Here is a 22,381-nt window from a genome sequence, read left to right as displayed (position 1 = left end):
TTCTACCTTCCAGGCTGCTCGGTTGTTGTATCGGTGCACAATAATGCAGTAGCAAGCACAAATAGATTTGAAAAGTGAGTGTGTGTGTGTCGGTGGGAAGCTGGAGGAGAAAATCAAACCCACGAGACAAAGAAAACACAGACAGAGTGAAGGATGATTTGAATTTGGTCCCATTTTGCATTAAAAATGTTTCTGTCTGACTGCCCTGAGCATTCATGTTTTCAAAGCCTTGCTTAAGGCTGCTTCCACAATATTTGTTATAAGAAGGTGAATGCGGGCAGAGGAGTCTTACCCACAGCCAACTGTGGCAGAGTGCAGCCCAGCTTCTCTGCAATGTGGTTGAGCTCTTTCAGCTTGGCTTGTTGTTTCCTTCCATCCTCACTTACTATTTTCTCCTTTAACCACTGATACGACTGGTGGGAGAGAGGAGGAGATAGAGATTGAAAAAAACGTCAAAAAGTAGTGAGAGTTCAAATAGGGGTAAGTATGTATGGAAGTATATAATAACAGAGAATAAAGGGAACAGGTGAGGAAGTGACATAATAGATGAGGGAAAAGTCAATGAGAGTCGAAAGGTTGAGGCTGTAAGTACTGCTGAACTGTGAGTACGTTGCATTATGTAAAATGATCGACCACACAAAGAGAGAAGCTACAGACATGGCTTCAGTGAATCATTTATTTCAACTTGTATCGATCTATTTCTACTGGTTGTTCTGGGTTTAGGATGGATTACTTTTCGACCCCCAGAATGCAACCTGCTTCAACATTACAGGAATAGTTAGACATTTTTGAGTTTCCTATAAAACTTAAACATGTCCATGTTACACTTCTGCTTTGTTAATTAGTGAGGTGCTGGTAGGCATATTTTTTAACTTTCGGACAGAGCCAGGCTAGCTGTTTCCCCATGCTTTCAGTCTTTATGCTAAGCTAAGCTAACTGTCTTCTGGCTCTAGCTTCATAGTTAGAACACAAACTTAAAAGTCTGTATATGAAAGAAGAGAAACGGAAGGAGTGCAGTTTATCCTTTATTGCTCGCTGTAGGGAAATTCATTCTCGGTATTTGACCCATCCCAAGCACTAGGAGCACTGGGCAGCCATTGTGCATCGCCCGGGGAACAACTCCAGATCTGAGCCAGAGCCTTGGTCAAGGGCACTGACTGGAAAATTAACATACATGTTTTGATGGTGGGGGAAACCCACACAAACACGGGCAGAACATGCAAACTCCACACAGAAAGGCCCTAGGACCTTCTTGCTGTGAGGAGACAGAGTTAACCACTGAGCCACCATGCTGCTACAGGCTAAAGTTAGCTGGTTGACCTTTCTGTTTGTAACGACTCTGTGCAATAAAGTAAAGAAGTGATGTGAAATGACAAAATAATAGAAACAAGATTCAAGAACTTAACTTTACTACATGTCTGACATCTGCCTAATGCTGTATTGTGTGTTGGCAACCACCAAAAAGGGATTCTGGTCCATATGTTTGTCACAGTTGAGTTATGTTGGCACAGAGTAGATATCTGCTGGACATTTTCCATCTCATTTCACAGTTCATGCTTTGGGATTTGGCTTGTAGTTTTATCTAGAATCACAGACCAGGCTGTGTTTTATACCTCCACTTTCCTCGTAAGCGGTTAAACAGTGGTTTCCCACCTTTTTGCCTTGTGACCGTTAAAATGGAGCAGTGTCTAGTTGCAACAACTTGTCACAGGTTATTACCTCAGTGTGAGGCAATGAGTTATGAGATGTTTTCCTTTCAGACTGAAGAGGTTAAAGTGTCAAGTATTTGATAAGGGGGAAAAAAAGAAAATGTAGAAGAAATGAATGATTAATCATCATTTCTGTCTCTAATCAAATCCCCAAAGCATATCTTATCTTAAAACAAGTGAAAACATCTGCAAGTACAGTGAAAATGGTTCCAAGAATTTAAAAATAAGTGTATTTTGGACCAAGAAAGAAGATGCAGGTTGGTGCTCGAGAAGGTTGGCTGGCTGATTTTCTGCCTGTTTAAGTGTAAGGACTCAAGTTACAAGCAAAACACGGTCAACAACATGCACACTCTTCAGGTGAACTGGATTTAACAATTAACAACTGTTCGGGTTCAGAGCCTTCACTGTGATACACATGGTTGTTTTATTTGGGGAGAGCGGATCATTCTCATTGCCTCAATCAATTATTTTGCCTACCTTCATGGAGGCCCTGGAAGATTCAGGAATGCCATTTTCATATTTCCCTGTGATGATGCCGCACGCCAGCGGCGACCACGTCATCGCCCCCACTCCTGTCACCATGGAGACCAATCGGGAGTTAAACAGAGAGTTTTAGTAAGATGCGTTGAAGGGAGAAGTGTGAAAAAATGTGCGAGAACAGTGCCAGGAAAGTGAAAATGCATGAGACGATGAAAAAAGATGAGCAACAGAGAATGATGGGGATTATTTATCTGTTGAATTTATTGTCTTTGGACGAGACATTTCATCATCAGGCACTGACTAATTCACCACAATACTACACAACACACACAATGAACACTTGCCTATCTTGTGGTAAAGTTCAGGCAGTTGAACTTCTACTTTCTCCCTCTGGAAGAGATGATACTCTGCCTGCTCACACACTGGAGGGATCAGATTAAACTGTCTTGCCACTGAATACGCCTCCTAGAGTTGGAAATATAAAAAGGAAGGCAGAGAAAAAGGGCGAGAATCAATGGATGGTTGTTACGATGTCGGATGTTGTTTTCTTTATGTTGAGAATAAAAGATAGAAAGAGAGGGGAAGAAAGAATAAAAGGGCTGATGGTAGGCAAGAGCAGAGGTTAGGAGCGATAGATAGTGACGGGAGAAACTTTAGGGAAGAGATGGGAGAGGGAGGGAGGGAGTTAATCAGCTTGTGGGAGCGTGGCAGAGATTTAAATGCAGGGCTCAAGGTAAGTCCCCCAATCAATATTCCATATCACAACTCTCCCAGGCATCATATTCAAATGTCCTTATCTGGATTTCCACGTGTCTTTCAAGAACACATGCCAGAGGAAACACACGCGCGCACACACACACACACACACACACACACACAGACCTACACATACACACATAAAGATGTTGGCCTTGATTCTTTTAACATTCCCCACTCTTTTATTTCGCTCCCGCTGTGGAACACATGTCAGGACAAGAGAGCAGTAGGAGGGGGGAATCTATTTAGCGTAACGCAAGGATAATGTTGGTGCCATCACTCAACTTACAAATTACAAGTTGCCCTTTTGTGCTGCAACCCATGACATGTGCCTCGAGCCCGTGTGTGTGCACAGCCATGCGTGGCAGCTGTGTGTGTCTATATACTGCACTGCTGCCTTGTCACGTAGACTGAGAAGCAGTGTTTACCCCCCCCCTCATTATTGATGCTATCTAAATTACGCAGCTTTCATCTGGGCTTGTGTTCTACAAAGATATCTGCTCCTTTTTACTGTGATCACAGAGAGAGGATGTCAACACATCAAGCTGTGCTTCGAAAGGGGGAGGGAGGGTGATAAAGACACCAGAGAGAGAGAGAGAGAGAGAGAGATGAGAGAGTGCTAGGTCCTTGAATGTCACTTTAGGCATGCGTTTATTTCACAACGCTCTGCTGTGGCTTCATACACCCTGTATTATATTCATTACTGTAGCGAGAGCTGAAATGGGAGGTAGACTGTTTCTGACAGGAAGAGGAAACAAAGCCTGAGGAAGCCGCTGTGCCTCTGTGGGAACACTTCCTAGAAACAGCTACTTTTCCTGCAGTTTGCTTTTCCATTTTTCCCCCATTTCCTCTTTCAATATCATGACTTCACATGAGCAATGTGTCCAAAATTGTACAAGATAATAAGCTGCTAGAAATGGGTCTCGAAGGTGTTAAGGTATAAAAATAAAACCTGCTTTTCATAATTAGTGTATCTATATCTTGACAGTTTACTCTATGGATCATTGGATCAACAGTCCTCTTGGGATAAATAAATGGTTTTAAAGTTTTTGTCATGCAAAATGTCTAACTACTGCTTTTTAAGTCAGTGAGATATGAAATCTAATCTGCCAAAATGGCTTGAAACTTTATAAAAGAAACAAAAGATTCTGAGGCAATCAAAGGTGTTAATTTAACTTAGGTGTTGTATAAAAACAAATTAGCTTTCTACCAGTAGAAAGATTATGTGTCAAAGTTGTAACTAAATGATCCACTTGAATATTTTCATCCTTCTTTTATTTCAGTATCTTTCCTCCAAAAGACGGATGTCATGAGCATAAATGACATCTGTAAGCTCACCATGATCTCCATGGCCGTCCACCGAGACGTCCCCCAGTACATCGCCATGCCTTGGTTGATCACATAGGTCATGGCCCGAACAATCTCTGCAGAGATAAACATGTCATATCAGTCAGTTGCATCAATGGTGAACAACTCATTGAATCCACCCTGTTCAGTGCTGGTAAGTCTCCTCTCACCAGAACGCTTTTCACATTCAGTTCTGCCCCCTAAAGCAACAAAACACATTCGTTCCTGCTGGATAAACCTTGAACACATTCAGAATTCATTCAACAAAACGGCTGAATCCTTCAGGCTATGTTTCTGAGACTCTGGGGAGACACAGCAAAACCTTATAAGACAGAAATATTTCTCTGAATGTTTCCCTCTTTTCTTGAAACAGTTGTTACCAGCATTGAAGTGTAAACTTTGTAAACCCACTAGAGGTAAAGCTTAAAATCGAAAATTGATGTCCACAATGTGTGCAGTCCAAAATGACAATAAATGTATCCTCTGTGCAAACATCTGAAAAATACCACTAGGGAACATCAGTCACACTCATGAGATACGGTATTCAGACCACATAGACATCATTTGAAACTAACCACAAGAAAATAATTCAATATAAGAAATCAAATAACAGGGTCCTTTAGACCATGCTTTCTTATGCGTTTATCATGTCCATGTGGTGAATCCTAACACACTCGAGCATGTAATCCACATACAGGAAGGAAAAACAGAGCTGGCACTGGAAGAGAACGTGTTTTTTGTTTGTTTCCTTATTCACAAGAAAGATTAAGATAAAGAACGTCAGGCACAAGCTTGAAGTGACTTGTCTGAAGGTAGGCAACATATTCTGAATCGGCAACATCCAAGCCTCATGAAAAGACAATGGCGAAGAGAGAGAGAGAGAGATGAAACCCTGAAAACAAACAGTCAAATGGAAAGGAAAAATGAAAGAGAAATAATAAGAAAGCAGGTGTTTAGGAATGGGTTTGCCAACACATGAAAATTAAAATCTAAGATAAACTGTGGCCTTGAGAGCACACACATTTCTTCATTTATTTCAGTTTTGTGAAGTTACCAAAAAACTCTGCAGTGGCCACTCACCTCCTCGAGTCTCTCTTACCTGCTGACGGCTCATCACCAATCCCTAACAACTCTAGGGACAAACTAACAAGCTCACACACTAAAGCCCCTCTGATCACATTCAAGCTGCTGCATTTTTAATGATGCAATTAGCTCCAACACTGCTGACTGCGCCAGCCAACGGCAGTCAGGGCCAACAAAAACTCAGATTAGGACTGTCATTAAGGTTATTCATCATCGCCCTGTGCTTGCTCCAATTATACTGAAATCGTTCACTTTGGCAGGACCCTTGTATCTCACTCTGCATAACTGGTTCTTGGCACAGAATGTGGTCGAAGAAAACACTGACAGAAAAGAAAAACTGAATCACGAATAAGAAGCAGCACTGGGAAGAGAAGTTAAACAATATCTGCAGTAGAAGGTATAATCAAGAAGACCAAAAAAAGTTGATAATTAACAACCTGAAACACAGATGCCTTATTAAATAGCATCCTGTCAGGGGGAATAACACAGTATTAAGAAAAGTAAACAATTCTGTCTCTTTCCTATCTCTTGTTACTCCCTCTCCCTGCCCTCCTGCCATCCAGCTCTCTCAGTCTCCAGCAGCATGCTGTGATTGTGCACACTGCGCTCACATTTAAATGCTACTTGCCTCAAATTTCCGGCCAATATAACAAGAGGGAGAAGAGGAGGGAGTGCAAAACGAGTTTGGGGAAGGAAGAGGAATAGATCTTACAGCTGAAGGAATTGAATAGGAAATAAACACAGAGTGCAGATGGTGGGAAAAAGTACGCAGTGTTTGCAGGACAGAGGAAATCTATAAAGAGGCAAGAGCTAGAAAAGTGTGAAATCAAGGTCAGTGAGTGTGTGAAATATCACATCCTACACCAGAGCTTCAACAATGTCACTAAATAATACCGAGCTCATCATTTTCACACTAGCAATCTGCCATGAAAACTGTCATATCAAAGTTAAAACATTCTCATCATTACTTAGTTTGTCATTTATATGCATTATCAGTAGCGTATCCATAATATGGGAAATCTATTATTCTGAGCTAAAAAGACTTTATTTTGAGTAACTTGGCTTTTACAGATGCCTCTAGTTTTGCAATGAATTGAGGTTATCTAGAAAGTCCTGTTAAGCTTAATTACGTATATTTTAAAAGTCACACTGGAGGAGAATAGTAATTCTGAGCAAATCAAGAGCAAAAAGCAAACAATTAACTAAAATGAAATGTTCTTACTGATTAATTGTAAGCACTAATTAATGAGGCGTTGGGAGAACCCCCACAGTTAATGGGCTTTACCTGGAGAATGCAACAGTACGCAATTAATTTATGATGACTAATAAGGAATCAATACACTACTAATATGCATGTCAATAAGCAACTTCTTGATAATTAATTATATAGGGGGGCCTGCCTCACTTCAGCTATACTAAAGAACTGGACTGGACATTAGTTCAGTACAACAGGAGCAGAAAACGGCTCTAATGTCACCAGTTACACTGAAATATCTCTGTAAAAGACTCCATACAGACATTGATGATGAACAAGTACACAGTTGCCCTCTAGCTAGTGAATATATAAGGGTTTAAAAAGGCTGTTGTATTACATGTTCTTGTTTTATTATTGATGATACTGGCAACACATGCATGCACTAGAAAGCTACGGCATCTAAACTGTTTGGATGTCAGAGGATTAATGAAAGTGGAGCTCATGTAAGCTGAGCACACTTTGGAGGCATCAAACCTAAAGTTACATATTACTCAAATACTTCAATTAAAAAGTGTAAACTTATTCAGCAGCAAAACAGCAAAGTCAGTATCCCTAAACATGAGCACCAAGACAAAAAACGAGAGACAGAGGATGTAACTTGATTGAGAGGGGCTAACTCACCCTCCATGGGAGTATTGCTGTCAGGGCGGTTGGCAAACACTACATCGACATACTCCAACTGCATCCGTTGTAGGGAGCCTTTTAGACCTGAGAAACAAAGGAGATGTGAGGGTTGAGATAGAGGAGGGGGACTGAACTGACACAATGAAGCACTGTGTAAAGGGAAAGAACATTCATTTAAATTGAAGGTCCAGTGTGTAACATCTAGGAAGATCTATTGGCAGATTGTCTACAGAGTCTACAGGGGGAGCAGGTCCTCTTCCATGGAGTCCACCATGTTGAACCAACAACATCCCAGAACTGACAAACCGAACACAGGTTCTACACAGGGCCTTTCACATTTTTCATGAGGTTCACCGGCCATCCTAGTTTCTCGTGTTGGAAGGTGAGCTTTATTCACATGGTTGCAATCTGCAACTTCACCACTAGACGCCACTAAATCTTACACACTGGTCCTTTAAGGTTTGTTATAAGCAAACAACTACAAGTCTAAAGTTTGTTTTGTTTACCTGGTGTATGTGTCAGTGTGCTTGTATGTCTTACCTTCAATAATGTGTTTCCTTGACAGTCCTCTCTCTGTCTCTGCTCTGATGGGACAAACACAAACCAATGATGAGCTACACTGTCAATATGTCTGTGCCTTTGTTATTTTCAGACTTTATTTGTTTACTTAAAAAATGCTACCCAGGATAAATGTGTACATTTTATCCCTCAGACAAGGCTGTAATGAGAGGTAGTTCTTATTTTTGTGCTCTTGCAGGAAGAGAGGAGGCGGACATTACATCGATGATACTCCATTTAAGATGGATGGACACCGTTTCTTTTTATGTGAAGATGAAACCATATTATTATCACTTTCTTGTTAATGCTGTTTGCATTCCCCCAGACACTAATTCAAAACATGCACTGCAGAATTATTTCCTGGGTTAGTAAGCGTATGTATATATGTATATAAATATCTATAAATATATACGATTTATTTTTTTTTTCAACATTTTTTGTGTGTAGCATGAAGGAACTGCAAACTTTAATTCCATTATACAACCTGAAGTTGTATAATGACAAATACATTTCCTTGATTCCTTTATTGAGTTTTGTGTGTGATGTATTAAACATGTAAATGAAAGAGTATACAGTATGATATATAATATATCATGTTGTATGTATGTTGCTGTGTTTCACAGAGCCATTAATCAGAGACATGTGCTCCAATATTATCTGAACTTTTAATCAGTTTTCAAATATCAGCTCTCCAAGCAGACTAAAAGTAATTTTAAATCACTCTTTAACCCCGACCAGAGGCCTTGACACTAGAATGAGCATATCAGGCTGTTTTATTAAAATGGGTCAGTGCGCTTTCAGCTGTTCAGAATCATTATGCATCCAAACTCTGGAGGAGAGAAATGGACGACTGAATCTTCTTCCTAGGAATGAATGAACGCTCAGGAACAGAGAGAATAACTTCATCCTTATCACCAGAGCCAGTTGGACAGTCTCCACCGAGTGTGACAGCCTGTGTGTGTGTGTGTGTGTGTGTGCTATAAAACTGATTTCTTTATCCCACCCCCACTATCCCCAGTCTCAGCAGAGGAATTGGTTGTTACTGTATGTGACATGATGTTACTCAGTCTAAAAATGGTCACTAAAACAAAACAAAAAAAGAACTTTAGTGCTTGGAGGCTAAACTATTATTGTCTTTGAAATAGAGCTACAGATAGTGGATGTTATTTGTAACAAGAGATCTAAGGACATAAACTATTTGTATAATTATATTTTTGGGATATTCATAATTGATTATCTTTTTTTTTTCATTTGTCTGTAGTTTATTTTGGTTGACTGAAAAGACTAGGCCAATATTTTTTAATTTTTTTTTTTACTTTTAAAAATTTTTTTTAGTTAGCGACACTCTTTTTTGAATTTTAATTACTGATATTTTCAAATATTTTAATAACTGAATGTTTGAATGTCTGTGTGCTTTGTGTGACTGAATTGCCTTTATGTGATGTGTAATTGGTTCTTAGGTCTCTCTTGTAACACAGATCTTGAGGTCAATAAGACTCCCTAAATAAAGGGAGCCTAACTAACTAACTAATTATTCACAATCTGCCTTCAGGCACGAGAATCACAGTTTAGAGAGTTTCTCACTTACTTTCCTCCCCAGTAGAGTTTGGTTGTAATGACCAAGCTGGATCTCCTAACAAAGTACAAACAGTACAAAGATACAGACAGACAAGAGTAAGTGATACATAATGCATGGTACTTGCTCAGTATATTCTCTTATTCACACATACAAGGGCTACTGGTGGTGTTTATCCCGGATCCTGCTCTCTCTGCTTGGGTGTTGAGTTAAAGCCATTGTTCTTACTGTCACTGAGGTACATTCATTTCCAGTCTAAAGCAGTTTAATGTGAGTGAACATCCCTCTTGCCTCAAACTGTTGGACTAATCAGTGACACATACAACAGGTGTGAATATGCCGCCCACATATTGCTCAAGAGACATTGGTGACACCCAGTCATTACACATACAGTATGGTGCTCAGTAAAATCATTAAACTCAACCTCTCCTCGTAGCATCCCAAAGGTAATCTAGCAGACATAATTTATGTTGTCATCTCATTAAAGGACAAACTCACACATCATTTACTATCAATTGATGGTTACAGAGCTAACTGAATGTGGAAGTTTGCAACACTGTCGAGCATCTGCAGGCTTTGAGTGACAAATCAATACATACTGTACATGTGACAACTGAAACTGTTATTTGGAATAAAAATATTAAAATACAAACAGCACTGAGACAAATTTATTTCCCATAAAATCTGAACTTTCATTATCTCACAGTACGGCCTGTTCTTTTCTGCGCTTTTAAATCTCCCCTCTGTAAACTGATGATGACACTCAGAGACTGAAATGTCAGGTTCAGTGTGTCTTTACCGCACCAGCATCAAATCGCCTACTGGTGTAATGTAGTCAGCTCAGTACATGACACTAAAGGCGGGGACACACATTATGACTGTTGATTGACCAAGTTGGACCGAGTCTGTTCCAGTCTTCATGTGACAGTCGGCAGATAAAATCATATAGTGTGTGATATGTAACGATTCTGTAAATCTTCAGATCCAACAGCTACCAGTTGCTCTCATGGAGATTTTTTAAAATATGCTTGATATTTGCGGATCTCAAGCAAACTGCAACTTTTTTGCAAGTGTCACAGCATATAAACTGTGCAAGCTAATGGTTGCCATCCATGTTGGTTTTGGTACAAGAACAAGAAACGGTTTGTGTTCTTGAACGATCTGCAGGGTCGTCTACCACCAGAACTGTCCAGACAGTCAAAGACTAAAAATCTGTTGGTGGAAACAATCTTTATGAGTATTTTATAGGTTTTCGTTTTCAGGTTTATCTAAACTTAAGCTGCATAATGAACAACCTGCGAGCATAATGAGACGAGAGTAACAGCTAGATGTTCCCACATTAGAGCTGCTTCATGCTGATGTATTATAGAGAGGCTGGTGTTATTATAAGAGAAAGAGACTCCATCAGTTACTTCTTTTGATGGTACTGTAACTTTCTCCTCCCTGTTTTCAACATTTGATCAATAATACAAAACCGTTAAATAATAATATTTGAAATTTGTGGAAACACAAAAACTATTTCATGCTGCTGTTCAGTGGTGCAGTGTGTCTGTGCCTGTGTGTGTGTGCAGAAACACAAACATGACTGCAAATTAGTAATGCAGTCTGATTTTGAAGAAAAGCAGAGATTGTAGTCCTTATCACAGAATCACACATGGCTGTCTCTTACACACACGTACAACACTAACACATACATTTGGAAACACCAAACTCCCTTCCGTTCCCCTTTTCCTTTCTTTAATGCAAGCCGCACACACGCTTCTCTTGCTGCCTCTTGCGACATGCACACACATCTCTCCAGCTTTCTCTCTCACATAAAAGTGATGAAGCCATCAGACACATTTATGTCACCATTACCTCCAGCATTTCTTCTTGATAATGTTTCCTAGAATGATTTCGGCCCTGCAAGGAAATATAAATGAAGTGGCGTTATTAAATATCATTTTGACATAATAAACACTTCTACAATATCAACCACGCACTTCATTGTCACTAAACGAAACAATCCTGATGTGCATTAAAATGAGGGCGACCCAGTTTGTTCATGAATGTGCAGTCAGATTGTGCATTCAAAAAGGCTTAATGAACTTGAATGAACTGCCATCCTATAGTATAAGAAGGTTACGTTTGTGTTTTATTATCGGGGGTTTTATGTATTTTTGGTAGATTACAATAAAGTAAAAGGAAATCACTCCTTAGTGGACCTTATGAATTGTTTTAACAGTAGAAAGGTCAAACTCTACTGACACTTGACAATGTTTTGGCTGTGGAAATGTGTTCTGCAGTATTTTCCCCATGTTTGCATCAGACTGTTTAATTGGTGTCTGAGTTTTCTGATTCACAGCGATGGCTCCAAGCCTTTTTAGAGCTGTAATGCACTTTGGTCTGACACAAAAATACAAAACATTTGATTTTCTATCTGTTCTATAATCTACATTCATATAATCCTAAATGTTAACCTATAATTCTAAGTTTAGTATTCATATGTTACACTAATCTTCTTATTTAAACAATATCCACACAGTCCACAATAACAAGACTTCAAGCTTCAAATTAACAGCAGTGATTTCCAGTGTCTGTCCCATCAAATACAGGGCATGTAACGCCCTTCTTTTTTAAAAAACTGCTGTGAAAGTGATATGCAAGTCTAATGGAAACTTTTTCTGAGATCATGAATAATCACAAACTGCATGACACTCCAGACCTGCTGGTTGTTTATCACTTTACTAAATGAGTGGAACAAATTGAACTCTGCATGTATGAAACCTTAGTAAGTAAAAAACACTTTCTGGAGCCACAGCGGGGCCAGACGTCTGCACCTGATCACACTAAAACATGATGAGGTTGTTATGAGCTCAACTGAACTGCAAACAAACTGCGAGGTTCGAATGACACCCACCTGCCGCCCGCGTAGACCTCAGCTGTGTCGAACAGGTTGACTCCACTCTCATAGGCTATAGTCATTAGCTGCTCTGCAACCTGGCAAGAAGTCAGGACAAACACAAACACATGATACAGAAAGGTCAGTGTGCAGAACTGTTCTCTCTTTTTAGGCACAGTCATAAAAGAGCTGTAACATTGTGGCCTATCAATATAAATAATGAGGTGTTTCCTCAGCTACAATGTTCAAGGTCTACCAAAACCATTCCATCAAAGTAGAAAAAGGTGGCACATCTCAAAGCAGTTCAGCTTCATATTTTATTAAAATATTATTGCCTATGCATTTTAGCCTGAGGCCTTCCTCAGAGCATGAGTATATATTTAACAGTAAGTCACTTAAAGGTCCAGTGTGTAATATTTAAAAGGATCTATCGGCAGAAATTGAATATAATATTCATAGGTATGTTTTCATTAGTGTTTATCACCTGAAAATAAGAATATTTCTGTTTTCATTGAGCCGTTTTTATCTATAGACGCCACGGGTAGCCTTCTGTGGAGTCCGCCATGTTGAACCACCACGTTTCTACAGTAGCCCAGAATGGACAAACCAAACACTGGCCGCAGACCACGTAGTTTCTTCGCCATGCTTGGAAAAGGAGGGTGAAGCGAGTGAGTTTTGATCTGCAACTACACCGCTAGATGCCACTAAATCCTACACACTGGTCCTTTAAGATAATGACTTAATTCAATGCCATGGACACAACAGAACACACCAAAAGGTGCGTACTCTCCAACAGCCACAAGAAGCAAGTAAAGGAACAGAAGACAGAGACCCAGGTCAAGCAACTCTAATAATGCACATCTTATACAAAGAACAGGAATAAAACCACAATATCACTTATTGAGAAAGTTGTCAAACAAAATGACAAGAATGCTTCAAAAGTAAAGCTGGGATTAAGAGCGGTCATATTTTTGATGCTGAGCTCTCAGTTAGTTTCTCAAATAATGTATTTATAAAATAACTCTTACTATACTTTTCATATATTTCAGTCAGACAACTCATGTGGGATGGATTATTACGTGAATGCAGAATAAGTACAGAGTTGATATTTGGCATTTGGGCGTTGACCTCATCACTCCTCGTATGGATACGGCAAAGTCAGCACAACAAGGATTGGAGAGTGAGTAATAACTTCTCCCCTGGAGGAACTCAAGTTTCCAGTGTACTCTGTCAGAACTGCTTGTCGGACAGTCATGGATTAGGAGGCGTTGTATAACTTTCTAAAACCGTCAACATAACATTTACGCCTACCTCTTGCTGTGATTGGTCAGCTGTGCGGAGGTGAGGAAGTAAGCCCAGGTCTGAACTTCTTACTCTATTTCTGTCACTTTTCATGTGAACAACGGAACCAGTTCTGATCGACTATAACGCCACCCTTAGAGTCCTCAGGTGGGGTGAAGATAGAGCAGCGCCAAAGAGCGAGCTGAGCACAGAGGCTTAAAACCACTGCTCTACTGCAAAGGATGTGTAAGATACTGTATATGCTGCAGCCAGCACAGTACTGTATGTCCTGCGTGAGTATGCTGCAGCAGCACACTCACGTTGTCTGCCTGCTATACCAGCTCAGACAGAGCCTGTGTGGTTGTACTGTTAAGTCTGTTGATGTACACACTTTATGGAGCAAGTGGGATCACAGTGTAATTATCTGTGAAAAATAATTTGACTCCATAATATAGTAGTGTCAACTCATTCCGCTTTGCTCATGCTTTATGTGTGTGTGGCATATGTGCAGATATTCTTTCATATTTTTGCAGACATGTTGACCATAAATCATCAGACCGAGATCCAATTTCCCCGTGGTGAGTTTTATTACATGGGGACTTTAAGTGAATTTGCCATCATCTCCCTGTGGAGTTATGTGTGTACATGAGTTGGGGGACAGAAGGGTGTGTTTGTGCACATGGTGCTTGTGTGTTTGTGTTTATGTGTTTGCATGAAATCTGTTTGTCTGCCTTTGTGTATATGCCTGCAAGTGCATGCGCAGTATGTAGCTGTGTGTATATGTGTGTGTGTGTGTGTGTGTTGTGTGAATAGTGGCAGACAGCGGAGGTGTTGTTTCTAGAAGAATTAGATAATCTCTCCTCTGAGAATCCATCTCAACCTTCATCAACCTTCTCTCTGCAACCAGCACAAACTGGGCAGCAGTCCAAGCCTACCTGTGATAATGATACAATAAACTTTATTTAATTAGTTTCTTTAAAGATGGACACAAAGAAAGTACAACTCTTACAGTAATAAAGCAAGACAATAAAACTACGTATAAAAGAATTTAGATCAATGTAATGAAACTAAGGCAGAGAAAAGTGATGTAATAAAAGAGAATAAATTGTAATAATAAAAACATTAAAAAAGATACCAAGTAAAAACATAAAGGGGTGACAAGTCAATAAAAATGGGTATTAAAAAGTGATTTAAAAACGTTATTCCAGCAAGAGGACTGCTCCCATTTGGGTTCCTAGCCTATTGCGTAGCTTGGAGCCAAATCTGAACATGATCAGTAATATCTTATGATCGATTTTAAATCAGTGAGCCGGTGAAGAGATGCTTGGATTTAGGTATGGTGATGTCATCTAATACATTTAGTAGGAAAGAAGGAAGCTGCTTGTTATATTGCAGTAAAAAGTCTTCAGGGGGAGGATGCTGATCCTGTCTTTTTCCAAATGTGCACATTGGTTTCATTTAAAGGTCCAATGTGTAACATTTAGGAGGCAGAAACAGATTATAATATTCATAGGTATGTTTTCATTAGTGTATAATCTCTTGAAAATAAGAATCATTGTGTCTCGTTACCTTAGAATGAGACATATTTATCTACAGAGAGAGCGGGTCTTCTTCTACGGAGGCCGCCATGTTTCTACGGTAGCTCAGAAGGCCAACGTAGTTTCTCTTACATGCTTAGAGGGCTGAGCAGTAGATACCACAGCATCTTACACACTGGTCCTTTAACCCGGAAGGTCATCTTTATCTAACCTTAACCATCAACCATAGCCTGTTTATTGAGAGAAATCCAACTTTTTCTCTCTCAATAACAATTTTGATACCTTAACTCAGGGTTTCTGCTGATATCAGGTACAGATCTTATACTAATGCTCTTTTTTGTTCATTTAAAATCTTTACTCCCCATTGTGTAGAACAGTTTGAAATCATTATTATGAGACCAGGGATTGATGTGGTACTAAAAACTAAGTGGCCACCCATCATGACTGAATGAATATAACTGACAGTGGAAACATTGATCTGAATACTGACAAATAAACTACATGTTATATAGATATGTACTATATACCAAACACTATATTGTCTGTTTTATTTGCCTATGAAAGTAAACCAGTTATATATTAATGGCTTCCAGCTTAGTATAACCAGTACTATCCCCAGTATATCTCAGAATTCATTTATGTTTGAGAACTGCATCATTATCAGTAGCAAGTCCACTGCTTTCAGAGAAGGTTGAATGGACGGTGAGGCAGGAAAGTAAAGGACAGAGAGAGAGAACAGTGGACACATTTGAAAACGGCTCATTCAGTCTCTGAGCCCCAGACTGCCATTAAAGCAAACAGAGCAGAATAAAAAGACAGAGCTGGATAATGGAGGTTAAAGAAAGTAGGGGTCAGTTAAGGACAGAAATATTTGGGAAAGAGTGATGAGAGAGAAAACGAACAGCATGTTCTTTCTCCAGCTGGTTTCTACTGAGTGCAGAGAGGAAACAATGTCTGTCACAACTGTTGGGGGCACTGGAGGGTGATTTTCAGTGAAGTAAAATAAGGATGGGCTAAGAGATTTTTTGCAGAGGTAAGACAATAGTTGAAGGATAAAGACAAAGTTGGAGGTGGATGAGGAAAGTGCCGGATAGATGAATTAAACTAAAAGCAGTAAGAATTTAGGAAGAAAATACAATAGAAACTTTGTGCAGGTAAGGTTAGGTAAGGTGAGGAATATGCTGAAGCCAGCTTTACATACAGATGAAGAGACACAGAGAAGCACACAGTCGCAGACAGAGGGCCGAGACAAGGGCGATCGAGTCCGTTTTTAAAGGGTGAGTGTTCGGCCTTTGGTGATTGCTCATTCACAATGAGTTTCATAAGATCCTAAAAGGCCAGTCACTGTCGTGGAGTGCTTATAGTGACCTTCACAAGGTCAGAAAGTTAGTTTTGATGATGAAGCATTGCTACTTACACACATTTCTCTCTTTCACTTTCACTCTTCCTGACTTCTGGCCATTTTGGATGAACTGAATGTGACTAATGCCTTCAAAGTGTGTCGTAATTGTTGTAAGGAGAGCACAAACTGCAAAACCACTCTGTCTGTAACACAGCTCTACCAGAAAAACACTCAGTCATTGCAAAGTTGCAGAAATATATGGTTGGCTACTCTTCAGGCCTTCTTTGTTTTTGTTTTTGGGGGCACAAAGGGTGCAGGAGAATTTGATTTCCATACATAGAACAGACGTAACGAGAAAAAACGTGTTCTCTCTCGCAACCCCAGAATCAGGGCCATGGTTGCCTCCCACATGCAACCCACACAGCCTTGAGCTGATTTTATGACTACACTGCATCCTCCCCTCCTCACTCCCTACATCAAAGTTAACATCGACAAGAGACTCTTCAAATTCACTTTATGATTTATGGATCCACTTTTGGCCTTTTAGGATGAGTAAGCAATGCTAACTTGCATTCTACCATCACTCATGAGCTTTCTGTCTGGGAATGAGTTGCTGCCCAGACAAGACTGCAGTGAGACCAACTTGCGAGCACTTTAATAAGACATACTTTATTTTGGGTTTATATGCTGTTACTAATGGCATGACCCATCATTAATGACTACAAAGTCTGCAGTTGTACATGTTAAAGGAATAGTACAGCATTTTGGAAAATAGTCAGTTCCTTTCTCAGAGTTATAGGAGTAGATGGATGCTGTACCACTCTTACTTTGTACACTAGAACCTGCAGGTGATTCACTTATTCTAGCTGGAAGTAGGTGGAAACAGCCAGTGTGTCCACAGTCCAGCACCTCTAAAGCTCTCTAAAGATCACATTGTATGTGGTGTGTTTATCCTGTACGCAATAAAAATTGTAAAAAAAAAAAAAACTAGTTACTAACTTTCTGGAGTTTCCTCCGGTTGTCTGGCAACTTTTACAGTGATGTCAAGACTCCAAAAAGTCTCTGGTTGCCAAGTAACAGCACAAACCTCAAACATTTCTGTGTGTGTGTGTGTGATAAGGAGTGTAAATTAAGGAGCTTTTGAGGTGCTTTGAAGAGGCTAGCAGTTTCCAGTCATTATGCTAAGATAAGCTAAGCTAAGCTAGTCACCTCCTAGCTCCAGCTCCATACTTGAAGGTGCGGTCAGTCACTCTTTAGAAAGACAGTTGAAGACAGTCTTATTCCCAGGTCATCAAATACTGATGCTTTTGGTTATGAAATATGGGAAATAACCATCACACAACATCGACTTTAACACAGACACATGAACATGGTCTTAATCTTCTCATCGATAATTCAGCAAGAAGAGATTAAACATTTTCCAAAAAGTTGCAGAATACCAGTAATCCAACTGTCCATTTGAATGGTCTTCCTGGCTGGTATTAACAAAGCCACTGGTTGCAACAAATACACTTTGTTATAAAATATTCCGTATTTGAAATAATACAAAAGATGATACTTTTGTATTCAGTGTTGAGTGCCTGTAGTTCAGCCCTCAGACAGATTTTATGGGGTAAATGTGTTTGTGTGCCAGAGTTGTTGTGCATTTCTTAATGAGGACAGGGACACTAAACTCTGCCGAGGACATAGTATATTTAGGGTGCTTTTGATAACCATGACATTGAACGGGGGCATTCAGGACAGCAGAGGACTTTTTAACCCAACAGCATTGCATGTGACGGTTATAGCTTTTGTGAAATCGCTTATGTTGGCATATCTACCAAGAAGACCCTCTGACTGCAGCACTGGCTTGTGTTTTTGTTCATTTTCAATGGCAATGATCCACTCTTGTGTGTCTCTACTGGGAGCTTAAACATAGTCTACAGAACTGAGTCAACAATGTAATATTTAAAATAACATTTTACGTGAGCCAAAAAGCATTTCCCGTTTGAATCTCAGCTGTTGAAGCCAAAGGCTGGTGGACTGAAGTGTCTGAGTGACATTGAGCTGGGGACATTCAGACTAATGGAGAGAAGAGGGGAGCTAAGCTTTGAGTGAACCATGTGAGTTGATGGCACTAAGCCTTGAGGTAAAAAAATAATATTGTTACATAACCTTACTGTTTCACTGTCCCCTGGGGTGAGATCTGTTCTCTTCTCCCTGAGTGTCACTCTAAGTGTGTGCGTATGTGTGTGTCTGTGTGTGTGTGTGTGTGGTGACTGAGGCCAAGACCCCAGAAGCAACATCAGGGCATGTTAGAGTTCATCAACATGAGTGTAAAGGGGATTTAAGTACGCACACGTACACATAATGTGTTGACCCTCAATGTGCCCTTTTTCTGTCCTATGTATCATAAAATGTGAGTCAGTCCAAATAATCTGAATCATCTCACCTAAAGTCTTTGTGAAGGTTGTAACTTGTTTAACGACATTAAAAAAAGACATCCACTCTCTTTCATTATAGCGATAAAAAAAATAAGCTGTAGTCTAATTGAAGCTGTAGGTATTACAGCTTTGTCAGCCAGCCAATAGTCTGATCAAGGTTAACTGTGACACAATTCAGACAGAAAAGAAAGAAAGATGTCCCACAGTCACACTGACTGCTGCGGTCCATGTGTCTCTATATTCTGACCAGTAGTTGTCCTAAACACAGAAATCTCTATTTTTAAATACTTTATTTCTTTCCATGTGGCATTGTTTTGATGCTTTAAAATAGTTGGACCACAGGAGGACATTAGGACCCATAGATAGTTACTGTTCTCCAAGCATGTCATAAGATATGTGCTTTAGTCTTCAAGTTTGAGCCTCTGAGCTCAGGGAGGCGCTATAGAGTCCCTCTGGTAAAAAAAAATGTAGTTAAAAAGTCCTTTATCCCATCTCTACATAGTGACTGTGAGATTTAAGCCACAGATATTCTAATGTGTAATGTGGCCTTGTCTATGTGTTTGCTTTGCTTGTCTGTTTTTTTATGATGTTGTAACATTATGGAAAAACATAAAAACTCAAATGACGAACAAAACATTTCCTAACAGATTTTTGTACAGGTTGAGTCAAACAATTTTCCAACGTGCGTACAAGTTACAAAAGAAGCATGACAATCTAACAGGCTATTGTTGCAGGCTGCTCCCCCAACGTTCAGTCAAACTGTTTTTGGCCTGCAGGCTTCCTGACTCTGTAGTACCATTTCCAAGGTATACTTGTTCATCAGTGTTTGGATGTGAGTGTTATGATACTTTCCCTTGTAAGAACTTAAACTCCAACAGGTAAGGCAAATTCATTTTATATATAAGCCCAAATCAAAGGACCTGAACACTTAACGATACACAGTGTAGTATAAAGTGTTTACGAAGTGTATTTTAAGTCGAATCACTACTGTGTTATCAATTGGTGATTAAGAGATGACTGAGGAAATTTGTTGTATGTGTCAAATGTGACATCCATACAGAAAATATAAAGAATTTTTGTCTATATTTAAACTAGAGTTAATATATAAATGGTTACCCAAAAATACCCAAGCACAGGACCTTTGGTAATATATCATCAGGAACACATGTTTATATATAACGCAATACTCAATATTCAATACTCTACCGTATATACAGTACAGCTAAATAAATCAATCAATAAGTAGAGTCCCTAAAGATTAAATAACAGGCAAGATAAAGAAAAATGTTCCATACCTCGTCTGTTATCTGTCCCCCAAATGTCACCCATGTACCTGGAGGGAAGAGAGAGACATTTCAACATTAGAAAACATGTCAGTCCTTTCTGTCGACTGTGTGTGTGTGTGTGTTTGACATTCTGGAGTAAACACTACTAATACCCTGGCTGTGACACCACTCGAGGACGGCTGTCAAGTTCCCAAGAGAGAAATCTGTCCTGTTCAGAGCTGCAGCTCAGTGCTGAAGGATCACCTTATGTGAGCGCCTGTTAGCACTTTCTGTCTTCACTGGTGACTGTTTGTGTTTGTTACTGTCATGCATATTTGGAAGACCTTGTGTCCCCTATCCTTATGTGATTATGTGTGTGTGTATTGAGTGCATGTGTGTACATCTGACTATCCTGAGTGCCCTGCAAACAATGCTGATAAGCCAGACAAAAAGGCTAAACCACGCCAACCTGAGGAGACACAACACATTTCTTCACTGAATTATTCATGTAGATTTGTTGTGGCAGAAAACGCTTCACATTCAGATTATTAGCTATCTAAAACTGTCCCGCTCTGCCAGACAGACGGAGAGAGAGAGGGAGGAACACCTTTATATATCACAAAAATGTCTAGCGCTTATTTGTGTTCTGGGAGTTGCAAGAAAATCTGGGCTGCCTGACAAGATACAAGGCAGTCTGTGTTGCAGTGCGCTTTAAATTTGGCAGGGGAGGACGAAGGACATTGTTTGCACTGATTTTATGAATTGTTCATGTTTACCTATAGTACACTAGAGTAGGACCAGTATGTAGGATTCAGTGGTAAGGAGCGGTGGAGTTGCAGATTGCAACCATTTGAATACAGCTCAGCCGTCCAAGTGTGTTGGAGAAATTACAGTGGCTGCAAAAAAAATTTAAAGCCAGTGTTTGGTTTGTCCATTTTGGGCTACTGTTGAAAGATGGTAGTTCAACGTGGTGGACTCGGACTAGACATGAATGATCTCTGAATATTATATTACATTGCTGACAATAGATCTTGTGCTGGGTTTCCATTAATTCCTGATGAAGGACACAAAATCAGAAGCTCCATTGAAACATCTCCTGTTGCCAAGTCGTATCTATATCATCCTATTTACTGGAGTAGTGAACAACGTTTCTATTGCATTAGAACCTTATGGGATGGTAATGATTATTCCAGGCATTAGGAAGGACCTCAGGTGTTAGAGAAACAGAGTTATGGATTGTAATAAAGTTTTGATTTTGATTGAAAAACGCATGAAAATATTAAATAATTATCTTTTTTTTTCTTTGGTAATTGACTATGGTATAAGCAGGAAAACACATTTTAAGGCTGGATGGTTCTGGCGTCCACGTTGTCCTGCGAGCTAGTTCAGGTACTCAGCTACAGCTGTGCTATACACAAGACATGCCTCACTCTCCAATGCAGTGGAGGTGCATGTATCTTGTTTTCTTTTGCCCTAGCCAATCAGTAGTGAGTGATACTGATCAAAGAAATATTTTAATATGATAATTTTCTTTCTCACTACTTTGTAGCTAGGTAGCTAGCTAGCACCATTTGCGACCTGAGCACACAGTATGTTACTCTGTGATTTAGTCACATTCCCTATAAATGCCAAATGGAAAGTTTTTTGACTGATGTAAAACCAACGTCTGAATCCAATATTTCCTGCCTGTACAATGACTTAATGTATTGTCTAGCAAAAAAGAAAAGCAGGTGTGTTGTGGCGTGGCATGGCATGGCATGGTGTGATTTGTGGCAAATATTTGTCTTTCCAGGCAGAAAGCAGACAGCTGAGATCACAGAAATAGCTTTTGAGAAGCTTTTAACTTTTCCTTTAAAGACTGTAGAGGTCAAAGTTGGGGCTAAGTAGCTTGTAAACTTCGTAGGAAGATGATGATTATTATTAATCCCACTTACAAAACTCTAATTGGCTAATTATTCCTCTAACCAGGGGAAAAAGCTTTCACTGGGCACAACACAATTGTGATCATATGTTGATTTCAATTGGCTTACCAAAACATATGACATCACTTCTTTCTCGCTGAGCCCTGCCCATTAGAGCAAAGACAAGAAAATGCAGAAACATCTCAGTTGAAACAACCAAAACAGCTTTGGCAGAAAATGTTATGTATGTGTGTAACTGATTGCCTTAAACCATTTAAGTTTATTAACTCAAACTATTTAAGCATCAGAGATATTTGATTTGAGTAGAAGTAACTGTAGTATTTATTGTTAAGGTACTTTGG

The 22,381-nt window shown here is 39.6% G+C and overlaps 1 protein-coding gene across 3 annotated transcripts in view; it reads right to left on the bottom strand.

The window, feature by feature from the left end:
- The window catches only part of kcnab1a (potassium voltage-gated channel, shaker-related subfamily, beta member 1 a), a 97,570-nt gene that overhangs the window by 4,854 nt on the left and 70,335 nt on the right, over positions 1-22,381 (bottom strand). For all 3 annotated transcript variants that reach the window (XM_035680435.1, XM_035680434.1, XM_035680436.1), the window contains exons 3-12: positions 20,149-20,186; positions 12,288-12,367; positions 11,246-11,290; positions 9,401-9,445; positions 7,795-7,838; positions 7,252-7,338; positions 4,284-4,369; positions 2,534-2,654; positions 2,187-2,281; positions 293-413 (exon numbers count right to left, since the gene is read on the bottom strand). In XM_035680435.1, coding sequence (XP_035536328.1) covers positions 293-413; positions 2,187-2,281; positions 2,534-2,654; positions 4,284-4,369; positions 7,252-7,338; positions 7,795-7,838; positions 9,401-9,445; positions 11,246-11,290; positions 12,288-12,367; positions 20,149-20,186 — 762 coding nt within the window. The remainder of the gene's footprint in view (positions 1-292; positions 414-2,186; positions 2,282-2,533; positions 2,655-4,283; positions 4,370-7,251; positions 7,339-7,794; positions 7,839-9,400; positions 9,446-11,245; positions 11,291-12,287; positions 12,368-20,148; positions 20,187-22,381) is intronic.

This window comes from Morone saxatilis, unplaced genomic scaffold (assembly GCF_004916995.1).
Source record: "Morone saxatilis isolate NCDOM2014 unplaced genomic scaffold, NCSU_SB_2.0 Contig8, whole genome shotgun sequence".
Classification (NCBI taxonomy): domain Eukaryota; kingdom Metazoa; phylum Chordata; class Actinopteri; family Moronidae; genus Morone; species Morone saxatilis.
The sequence above is the reverse complement of the archived record's forward strand: the minus strand, read 5'-3'. Positions and strand labels throughout refer to the sequence as shown.